The 12,321-nt window shown below is 36.0% G+C and overlaps 1 protein-coding gene across 1 annotated transcript; it reads right to left on the bottom strand.

Moving 5' to 3' along the window:
• Window positions 1–10,227: 10,227 nt before the first annotated feature.
• Window positions 10,228–11,688, bottom strand: LOC140862803 (uncharacterized). The gene has a single exon (XM_073265843.1). The coding sequence runs from the start codon at window positions 11,686–11,688 to the stop codon at window positions 10,228–10,230; it is 1,461 nt and encodes a 486-aa protein (XP_073121944.1).
• Between the last annotated feature and the right edge of the window lie 633 nt (window positions 11,689–12,321).

The raw sequence follows: 12,321 nt of genomic DNA, 5'->3' as shown, positions 1-12,321 counted from the left end.
AGTCCCGATGAGGAGTGGCTCCCGGCATTCAAAACCGTCGATGAGAAGCTTGCTACTTCAAAGCAAGCAAAGCGCAATTTGGAATTCTATGGCAGTCAGCCACATGTCGGGAGTTCTTCTAGCAGCCGCCCACCGCTTCAGCTCCCTCCTCCTCGTCGCACCGCGCAAGACATGGCTATTGAGAGCTCGGCTTTTGATCACTATGCCATGGGTTATTTTCAGGCTTCTTCCACTCATATACATAATTTGGAAGACATTATGCGCAGCATGGCGACACAATTGGGACTTGATTCATTGGGTTTTCGTGCGGCACCGCAATATCCACCTCCATTCCCGTTTCAGTCTTCCGTCCCTCCCCAGTATGCTCCACCAGCTCCACAGGACGCTTATGTTCCACAGCCTCCTCCAGAATACGAGGAGAATCCCGATGCTTTTGGACAACAATAGACCAGGGGAGTTCCTTTCGCTTTGTTTATTCTGTTTTGCATTGCATTTGTTCGTTGTTTATTAGTTGTTTTTGTGTATCTCTGAAGCATTGAGGGCAATGCTTTGGATCAGTTTGGGGGGTAGATTAGTTTTGTTTGTGATGGTGTTTGCTGTTTGCATTCATTTGGTTTAGTCTATTGCATATAGTTTGTATTCATGCATTTCATTATGTTTTGTGTTTATGTTGTCTTGCATGAGTCATAATAGCCAATGATGATGAAGTTTATTTGAAAAAAAATGAATTTTTGAAAAAATTTTTGCTCTTAACTTGACATGAGAAATTGTAGGTTGAACCGTGAATATTTTTAAGCACTAATGTTAGACCAGTGGAGTGTAGCGAAAGATTTGATGAAGTTTCTATCTGTTTGACCATTGCACGGCAATAGGTGGTTTGTGGATCTTGATTGTGTTCTATGAATTTTGATGAGGCTCTAGTTTACACTTATGATCTTGGGCGCACCTAGAGAAAAAAAAAAATTTATATACAATTCCATCCGGGCCTTGAAAGGAGTAAAATCCTATAAAAATTAAATTTAAGGCTAAGTATGCGGATTAAATGGGATTGATGCTCCATCCGGGCTATAGACGAGGGGATTAGAAAGAAAAAATAGAATGATTTTTCATATCCTATCCAGTTGTAGCTAAGTCAGCGGGTAATTATTGGGGCTAAAGAAATACCGGGTGCAAAATCCGGAGGTGTGTAATTTATTATCTCAAGGGAGGTGAGTTTAGTCTAGAGGTCGTTGGAAGAAATGAGCACTTGAAGAGTGAAACTTGCACTAAATAGTCATAGGTTGCTAAGCAGATTTGAGATGGAATTCGATCTAAGTTGCCTGAAACTGGAATGACATTTCACACACACGTTAAACCGAAGGTGTATTATGGAAAGTTGAGAGCATGTTTGTGTTTTGGTTGTGTGATTGAACTTCTCGGAGGCTTTGCACATTTATGAATCGTCTTTACTCATGTTTTTGGTTTGCATTTTGTTTTTGCATGTCTTGCTCGAGGGCGAGCAAGGTTTAAGTATGGGGGTGTTGATAAGTTTGTTCAGTATGCATTAGTTTATAGTTTTTCATGTTTAGTTTGCATGCATTTAAGTGATTTTTTGTTAGTTTTATTATCTTATTTTGTTATGTGTTTGATTTGGACTCACTTGGTTTAATTTTGTAGGAATTGAATGAAATATTGGGATTTCTGTGCGTCAATGCGGTGCGCGCGCGAGAAGGAGGCTCGCGCGTGCGCCGAAGGAAGTGACAGAGGGTTCCAGGGAAAGGCGCGCGCGGGCGAGCTCATGTCTCGCGCGCGCGCCGAAGAAAGTTCCAGAGAATGTTAGAGAAGGAGCGCGCGCGCGAGGCATCTCGCGCACGCGCGCGAGAAGTTTGAAAATCTCTGTTTTATTAAGTGGCGCGCGCGCGAGACTGTGTAGGCGCGCGCGCGCGTGTCCGTAACCTAGTTTCTGATTATAAAAATTATTTTGAAGAATTTGGTTGGAGGCGGTCATATATAGAATTTGGAGGCTTTTATTAGGGACTTTTGGATCTTTTGAAGTACGGAGAAAGCTTGCGGCGGCTTGGAAGCAAAAGTTCTTCAGTTTTTCCGCTATTCTAGTATTTTGTTTCTTTATGTTTTTAAAACTTGGTATTGAATCATGTTAATTAGTGAGTAGTTTCTTTTCTCGATCAAGGCCACGTGATTGGGTCGGACAGTTTATGTAAAAAACTTGGTTTATTTATTTGAGATCTTCAGACTTATTTGATTTTTATTGATTATCAAATTTATCTTTGTCTTACAAATTTCTTGGCCAGTTATTTGTTTACTTGTTAATCGATTCCAAGTCGACAGAGGAGGTCTCGATTTTGATCACTTCGATAATCAACATAGTGTAAAATTGACTAGAAATAGAATTCGGTTTCATTATGCGGTTTAGGTTTTTACTGAATTTTCACAGCAATTTATGCATTCAAATTTGATTAGAATTACGAAAGATTAGTTCATCAATATTTGAATAGGTTGATTGTTCTAGAAATAGTCCTTCAAACAAATTAGGAAAATTCCCGTGAATTAAGATTAAGTCTGATATCTTAGATTGATTGCTTGTTGCATGAATTGTCTGGTACCTACGTGTGTCCTTGATCGAGCTTTTACAAAATAAAAAGTAATTCAAAATTTCCAGCTGCAGTTTAATTTGCATTTTAATTAATTTGATATTATTGCAATTTTATTATTTTTGTTTAAAATCTGAAATCGTCTTTATTCATTAGTCTAGATTAAGTAGAGATAAATAGGTTTTGGTAATCATATTTTTACAGTCCCTGTGGGTTCGACATCTGGACATTAGTCCACTTTATTATAATTTGACCTGGTGCGCTTGCCAGCAGAATTTATTCATACCGAAAAAGAATGGTCACACGCCAAACACGCTGCCGATGTTATTTGCCAGAGCGCGCATTGAACGCTTTGAATATATGTTTCGACAGCGTGCGTTTGCGCGCTGTGAATTCATATTTTCTCAGCTTGCGGAAATAGTAGGGGTGCGACAAGAATATATTTTGCAGCTTACAATGCACGCCGCAGAAGGGTACATCCACAGTGCACAATGCATGCTGCGAATATATTATCTTCAGCATACAATACACACTACGAAAACAGTTTTTGGCACCATATTTTGGGCAGTCTACATATTGATAATTGATATCGTCCTGTGATTCAAATATAACAAAAAAAACTAAACAAAATATTTATATTTCATTCATAAAAACAAAAAAAATAACATCTTTACATAAATTGAGCACAAAATAAAATCTAATAGTTATAAAGTTAATAAAACTAACTTAGATGTTCATTACGCATGAAAACATCTAGAATTTCAACTCAAATCGGTAGAGTGTATATCAATCACACAAGATAATAAATTTAGATAACCATGCTACTGTACTTCCTATTGCATCCTCGAGAAAACACATTTCGTCATTTGGTCGAATCAAGTCCACCTTCTCCACAAAAACCCTATCAATCCAAACTTTCCAACAGGATCCACCAAGAACAACATGACGCACTTTCGCATTTGGATTTTTTAGATGCAATTCTACCTTCTACAACTGTTAATCCATCAACACACCAATGTAGCAGCTTACATTTACTATTATCACGAACTTCTCCACGACTCGCATTTTTCAAATTTGACTATAAATATAAATATAAAAAATTATTAATTCTACCATGCCCAACATTAATATATGTAACTTTGTGGTTTAGAAACATGTAATTTAAAATATATAATTTGTTACCTGAGCAGTAGCTAGATGTTTGTTAACATTACCAAGATCACCATTTTTTTTGGCACCAAAGTTGATATCACTACCGCTACCAAATTCATTCCCAACACGGCTACCAATGCCACCACTAGCAACCTAATTTTACAAAAAATTTCTTTCAAACAATGTCAATATGATAATCCAAGAATTTAATTATATATACCACACATATTACATGTTTCCTTTAATTACTAACCTGCTCTTGATGATTTAGTTGGCCCATGTTTTGTTAAAACATGGCCCTCATTTCTTGCATCATTTCTTCCCTCATTACTTGCTTCATTTCTTGCATCTCATTTTTAAGATTATTCACTGTACCTTGAAGTTGTTTGACAGTTCCATTTTGTTGTACAGAAGCTCCAACCAAAGATGGTGTAACTCCAAAACCCATTCCTCGAACCCGACCTCGAGCTTCCTTACCGAACACAATGCTAATTGCATCTTTAGCAATGTTTGTCGTGTTTTGATTTTCTAGCGGGCATTCTTCTAGTTCTTTCTGCAAATAACAAAGGTAATTAATGAGAAAATAAAAAATTTAAGTTTTCCATATTTTATTTTGACATATGCGAAAAAATAGTATACCAACTGAAATGACTCATCTACTATAACCTCTATAATTATTTAAAAGATATTCAAAAATGCGAAATTTTTCAAAAACATTTCGACATGACCTCTCTATAAATTTTAAAATCCACCTGTCCCAATCAACACACTAAATATGCAACCAACAAGATAGAAAATTCAAAACGAGAAACGAAAAGGAAACTAAGAAGAGAGGTTCGAAATCACAAATATCCAAAGTTTAACAGCTGAATAGTTTACAGGCCAATAAAACTGATCTAGAAATTCTTAAATTTACATCCTTTTTATTACCATTTTCTCTCCAGCAGCTTGGCTACAAGGTTCTCCATTTTTTTTCTTGTGACCCTCAATCCAAACTTGAGATCTTGTAATCTTTGTATCTGTTGGACTTTCTTTTTCCTTAAATATATAAATATATATATATAAAATCGTTATACACAAAATTCAAAAGATGTATCATTAATTTAAAAAAATAATACGTACCATAATGTGAGTCAAACGAGCATAACCTCTTCTGCTCATTGTGTGAATATGGTCTTGTTTTACCCTCATTGCTCTAAATTTCGCACTCTTTTCCTGAAATTGAACAAACCAAGATATTAATATAGATATTAGAAACAAATACAACTAAAATTAAAATCTGAAAATTGCATTGTATCTAGTACTCATTCTTGAACTCTATAATCATAATTTAAAACTTATTAATAAATGTATAAAACAACACGGGAGTAGACGTACGATTTTACTTTTTAAAAAAAGACAAATATTTAATTTAAAAAATCATCCACCAGGCTGCCCTTGTTTTTAAAAGCACCCAAATGCCTCAAAAGCTATGAAATATAGTAGATAAAAACACAAAGAACAGGCCGGGGAGAAATACATTGATACCCAATCGGCAAACAAGACATAGATGGTGGTGGACACACAGATCACTCAAGACACTGAGTATTTTGCTGCTCATGAGAAAGATTCTGATCGAAAATGCTTGGGATTTGATGCAAAACTCGGGATTCAGAGGTAATGAAGGCATCAACATCGGAAAGGATTGAATTAGTGTACGAGAGCATGCTGCTAAAGTAGATGCAAAACTATTTATTCTTGAACTCTATAATCATAATACCAAACATTTAATTCATGTTTGTTGCATTTCTCAAAGATGGTGGCTGAAATTCCAGAAAAAGAAACAAAGATGGAGGCTGAAATTCCTAAAAAAAAAATTGAGATGGAGGTTGAGAATCCAAAAAAAGGGGACTTGAATTTTGAATCACCAGATGTGCCTGAAACTAAAGTTTGACAATTGAGGAACTGACTTGTGTAGAGAAGTCCACTGCTCAAAAAACTGATTAAATATAAATTGAAATTTATACCATTCACACCACTAGGATAATATGGACAAGACCATATAACTCCTAAAAAAGGCCCAAAACTTGCCTGCTAAAACAACCAAAATACCGTCACAATTCAAGTTTTTAAATGCATGAGTAGAAAACAAATAATATTATATTTTTTTCTCATTTACAACACTATACATTCATTCTCATTTATCTATAAACTAAAAAATTCCAGCAGCAGGCAGAATCCGAAAAAAAAACAAAACAATCCCTCTTGTTCTTTTTATAAAAAATAAATGCTTACTTGAAAGGTAGGTGACAGTCTCTTCTTTACAAATAATTCCCATTGACTTTGGTCCATATGTTCAGGCTTCAAAAGATTTAGATCTCTTGAAGCCCCTCGACCAGCATCATCAACCTCTCGTACAAGTATTTGAAGTTTAGACTTTCTATCACGCAACAATTTGGCTAACTTTTGAAATATTAATTTTTTTTCCCAATCCTCAACTTTAAAATGCATATGTGATAAATTATCTCCAACCGGTTGTCCAAACTCATTACGCTCCAGCTCTTTGCATTTTTGTTGGCCACTAATCACTTTCAACTTTGATGGACCCCGTCCTTTTTTCTTTAATGTTTCCTCAATTGGTTCTTTTCCATTCAAATCTTGTGATAAATTAGGTGACGTGTGAGAGTTCCTTCTTGATAAACTATCAGCTATATTTTCCTGTAAAATAGCAAAAGAAGATGTTGAATTGTACAAGTTTACTTCATTAAAATAAACCAAGATTTAAAATAAAATAAAATGTCACTTGAATTTCATCTACAGATGCTTTGTTGCGTTTTTTTCCCATTTTGCTAATCTTTTGGCTGCTATGTAATGACCTGATCAAACAAGTAATATGACAAGATGCATCGCTGAAAATAAAACATGCAGAAAAATATATTGCAAAAAGCATAACTTGAGAAGAACATTTATCAATCCAAATAAATAACTAAAATTTCAAAAAATAAAAATTCAAATCATGTCTCAGTCACATCAATTCCCTCGCACTCATTCCTTGAATATGGTTCTTTCTCTGTGATGTTAATCTCAAGTTGGGACACATCAAGAGGTGTTGATGGCGTATATGCAACCTCTTCCAACTCATTCATGTTAGTACCTCGAGGCGGCGCTTTTAGCAACACATACCAATTTGATTCATCATTGTCCCTAGAATAGAATACTTGCTTTGCTTGTGATGCTAAAATGAAAGGATCGCTTTCAAAAGTTTTTATTCCTTGGTGTAAGTTGACCAATGTAAAACCATCCTCCATTTTTATTCCAGTTCCAGGATTGGCCCAATCACACCTAAAAACAGGCACTTGAAAAGAATAGTAGTCCAGTAAAATAATCTCTCTTATAACCCCATAGTAGGATAGTCTTCCTACTGTGTGAGAATAATCATTACCACTAGATTGACAAATAGTATCGGCTTCAATTGAGACACCACTGTCTTGTGTCGACCTTTCAATATCAATCATATGGAAACGATGCCCATTTATAATATAACCAGTATAAGATGTAACATGCTTTCTTGGACCATGTGCTAGCCATTGAATTCCTCCTGAAGAGTTGCCACGTGCATGTTTTGAAAACCAGTGAGCAAATGTTTCCATATGTTGCTTTTGTAACAATGTTTCATTGTTTAAGAAACGATGATCTGCTTTTTTAAGCTCCTCAATGTGCATCCTATTTAAATATTTAAAAAAGAGATGTTAGAGTATGCAAATTATGTAATACACCAAGTGTAATAGAGTATAAAATTAACTATACTCACTGCAAGTAAGATTCAACTTCTGCAGTATTAAACAACACATATCTATGTGCAGCTTGCAACACATGGTCTTCTAAAATCTTTTCTTTTCCTTGGAAAATTGGGCGACCTTCCACTAATCCATTTTCCAAATCCTCATTCCGATTATAACGGACACCAATACTAGCTGCTTTTTTTATATAAGCACTACAAAATCGCATTCGTTCATCTGCAAGGTAACCCTCAGCTATGCAACCCTCTGGTCTTGCTCTGATCTTCACATACCCTTTAAGTGTTTTCATAAATCTAAATCACAAAAAAAAATTACCATGAAAGAAGTGCTGATATAAAAATCTAATTCGTTTTATACTATAAAGTTTGTCAAAAATATAAATTAATATTTATTACCTTTCAAATGGATACATCCAACGGAAGTGGACTGGCCCACACAAGCGAGCCTCTCTTGCTAAATGAATTGTCAAATGAACCGAGATGGTAAAGAAAGCTGGGGGAAAATACCTTTCCAACATGCATAGAGTTTCAGTGTAGTGACCCTTACCTGGATCACCTACTAAACAAAACTTAGGCATGCAATTAACTTAATTAAATGAATATCAAAATAAAACTGCGGAAACCATAAATATTATACAATCCCAAGGCAAGGAATCTGTAAATATCCAAAAATAATACAACCCAATCAAATAGTTGTATCAATCCAATAACAACAGAATAAAACCTAGGCAAAGCTCCAGCTGGCCAACCACTGCCTAGCCCCTCTTGGATCCACCTGCCTCGTCCAATCGCAAACCTGCCCCATGGAATAGGGTGTCCAAAAACACAGAGTACGAGACGTGAGCATAAAACGCTCAGTACGAGAGTATGAGTATACATGCATGCAAAGTGAACTCCCTATTAACTCGAGGTCAAGGATCAGATAACAGAGACAGACCGGGCCCTGGTATGTAGCACGCTGTGCCATCGCTTCAGGAGGTGGCTCCCATACCATAATACCAGTGGATGTGCCGGACCCAAATCGATGGAAGTCCAACTACTAACAGGATAGAGAAAAACCCTACTAACAGACATCTCGAAGGAGATAGCTCAGTATGCAAATGAATGCAGCATAAATCAATGACATATAAACCATGCAGTCACATAATAAATGCATACTCAGTCAGGATATCTCGAACAGTACTTTCGTATCTCAAATACTAGGCAAGTTCTATCAGCCCTAGGTCCACGCCTATAATCTGCGTTACACTGCCAAATGATACTACTATCATTATAGCGCTCTAAAAGCCTTAACTAAGCTAAAACATACTCCTAAATATTTATAGGAAGCAAAAGCTATACCTTCGTCCGTCGTTAGCCCTTTGCTGTCGAGTGCCTCAAAACTAGGCCACCGCTCCGCTACGACGCCTGGATCGCTATGCCACTTCTGGATTCCCCACGGGATGCCTAGAATTCCCTAGATCTGAGCTGGAAGGCTAAGGAATTGAGAGAGAAGAGGTTATTGGTGCGTCTAAATCTGAATCTCGGCCCTCCTATTTATAGACGGAGTTCGGATCATCCGAACTGGACTTCGGGTCATCCGAACATGTTTGGGTCATCCGAACTGGGCTTCGGGTCGTCCGAACCCAATATTACATCATTGCTTATGTCAGCAGGATGATATCATCCATGGCGACTGTCGGCAGCACGTTCGGAGCGTCCGAACCACTCTTCGGACCGTCCGAACCCTGACTTCGGACCGTCCAAACCTTGACTTCGGAGCCTCCGAACTCGATGACCCTAAAACCATTTTCAAGTGTTCTGAATCCAATTCCGGACTCCGTTAACCCATTAAGAGTTCCCTTAATCATGTTTACTCTTAATTAGTAGGATTAATGAATTGATTAATACTTAATCACTAATTTCGGGTACGGGCTACTACATTCAGCAATACTCTCCTCGAGTTGTTCTAAACGGTTCCTGTCTAATACTCTTTGACACAATTCATTGTAAAATGCACTCAGCCTAAATAGAGCATTACATGGACCTTTCGGTAGAAGATTTCTCAATGCTACTGATAGCAATTGTTGCATTAGAATATGACAATCATGAGATTTCAGCCCAATAAGCTTATGGTCTGCTACAGAAACACAATTACCAATATTTGAGCTATACCCATCAGGTAACTTTATTTTCTTCAGCCTAGAGAAAAATACATCCATTTCTTTTTTTGACAATGTGTACGGTGCAGCAGGCAAGTGATATGTATTTTCTCCTTTTTCTTGAGGATGTAATTCCTTTCTAATTTGTAAGTCCATCAAGTCTTTGCGAGCATTAATACCATCTTTTGATTTTTTTCTTCACGTTTAACAATGTTTCTATGATATTCTCGCTGACATTCTTTTCGACATGCATGACATCTAAGTTATGACGTAGCATCAGCCCCTACAAGTAACCATAAACACATTTCATCCTCTTAGTTCATGATAAATAACAATTTGTGGACACTAATATTATAATTATAAAAGCTAATGAAGAGCGTGCAAAATAACTTACACTCCAATATGGCAAATCAAAAAAGATTGATTTTTTCTTCCACATTTTAACTGTTTTTTGTACCTTCTCGGAGCTATATACTTCCTTCCTCTTTTTCCTTGTAGTATTAATAGTCTCTCCTTTTTTATTTTTGCCCCAATCATTTTCAATGTCTTTTACTGTCGTGAGAATTTATAACCCATTCAAAAGTCTAGGTTTCCCTTTACTCTCTTTTTTCCCATTAAACCACTTCTTTTTCTTACGAAATGGATGATCATGAGCAAGATATCTCCTATGGCCCATATATGCAAACTTTCTATTGTACTTAAGCCACATAGAAAATTCATCTTCACCACATATTGGGCAAGAAAATCTGCCTTTTGTAGTACATCCTGATACATTTCCATAAGCTGGAAAATCATTGATCGTCCACATCAAAATAGCCTTCAAGTTGAACATTGACTTGCTAAATGCATCATATGCCTCCACACCCGTGTCCCACAACTTCTTCAAATCTTCCACAAAGGGCTCTAGGTACACATCTATATCATTTCCGGGTTGCTTAGGACCAGGAATCAATAATGTCAGCATAAGATTTTCCTTCGCCATGCACACCAATGGAGGAAGGTTGTAATTTACCAAAATAACCGGCCAACAACTATATCTAGAACTAAGGTCACCAAAAGGATTGAATCCATCTATCGCAAGACCAAGTCGGAGATTTCTAGGATCCAATGCAAAAGCTAGCCACTTATGATTTATTGTATCCCAAGCTACTGAATCAACTGGATGTCGCATCATATGATCTTGACTTTTGTGGTCGACGTGCCAAATCAGGTCTTCAGCCATTTCTTCAGATTTAAACATCCTTTTCAATCTTGGTATCACTGGAAAATATCGTAGCACCTTTTCAGGAACTCCTTTATGAATTTTGGCAGTGACTTTGTCCACCTTCCATCTAGAAGAACCACACTTTGGACATGAGTTCAAATCCTTAAACTCATTTCTGAATAAACAACAATCGTTTGGACAAGCATGAATTTTCTCATATCCTAGATCAAATGGTTTTAACAGCTTTTTCATTGAGTAAATAGAGTTTGGAAGAGTGTGTTTTTCTGGAAGCATCTCACCTAAGATCTTAAGGAGCTCATTGAAACTATGGTCAGTGTGGCCATTAGTAGATTTGTAGTTGTATAATGAGACTGCTACTGACAACTTTGTGTAAGTCGTACAACCAGAGAATAGAGGACTTTCTGCATCTTCTAATAAATCAGCAAACTCATTATCTCTTGCCTCAATCATTGTGTGTCCAATCTCTTCATTTGGCACGAAAGAGTCCCTGTATAAGTTATATGCATCTCTATTTTTATTTTCTTCTACCTGAGCTCCTCTTGAACTACCTTCACCTTGAAGTTGTGGGTTATATATTTCACCATGAAAGACCCATGTTGTGTAAGAAGGATCGATCCCCTTAATGATCAGATGATCATACACTTCATCAAATTTCAAATACTTCTTATTTTTACATTTCTTGCAAGGACATAAGATTACTTCACGTGTTTTGGCATAAAGTCTAGCTTGTGCAATAAATTTTTGAAATCCTTCATATTCGGGTACAAGCCTTGAAGGCAGATGCATCCATTCCTTATCCATTTCGTAAATGACTCAAACTCACTAAATATGGACTACAAGAAAAATAATAAATAATCAAATAAAATTTTGAAACAATCGAACAATTGAATTTACATTCTCAGTTGTAAATTTTTTAATCAATACACCCAAAAATTGTTATTTACAAAAAAAATATTTGAAAGATTTCAAGATATTATATGGTTACGAAATTTGGCTATTGAGTGGTCCGTTTCATAATTTTACTTATTAAAAAAGTGTAGGACAGTAAAAAAATAAATGCAACAAGTTTTTAGAAAAATAGTTTCATTACTCTAAAAGTTTCAACAAAAACTTTAGCAATTTAATTATTTAAATCGCTCCATAATTTTTTACTTAAAAAATATTTAAATAATATAAAATCACTTCACAGAAAGCAAGAAAAATTAATCAACAACCACAAAACAATACAATTTCACAAATGAATCCTCAAAAACAATAAAATCTAAAAATTAAATGAAAGAGTAATTCACTTACCTAGAAAGTTCTTGATTCTTCTTTCCCAGAGCTTTGTAGAAAATTTAGTGCCATTAATAACGTCAAATTAAAGAAGATGTGTTGAATCCGAAATTTTGGTGATAACAAACAACAACTCATTGTATAGGAATGTGCTGCCAA

Source organism: Henckelia pumila, chromosome 4, assembly GCF_033568475.1.
Source record: "Henckelia pumila isolate YLH828 chromosome 4, ASM3356847v2, whole genome shotgun sequence".
In the NCBI taxonomy this organism is placed as follows: Eukaryota; Viridiplantae; Streptophyta; class Magnoliopsida; order Lamiales; family Gesneriaceae; genus Henckelia; species Henckelia pumila.
Note: the sequence above shows the minus strand (reverse complement) of the source record. Positions and strands in the feature narration are given on the sequence as shown.

Bases quoted from the DNA above. Each gene is read 5' to 3' on its own strand.
- LOC140862803 (XM_073265843.1), bottom strand. From the start codon at position 11,688: ATGGATAAGGAATGGATGCATCTGCCTTCAAGGCTTGTACCCGAATAT.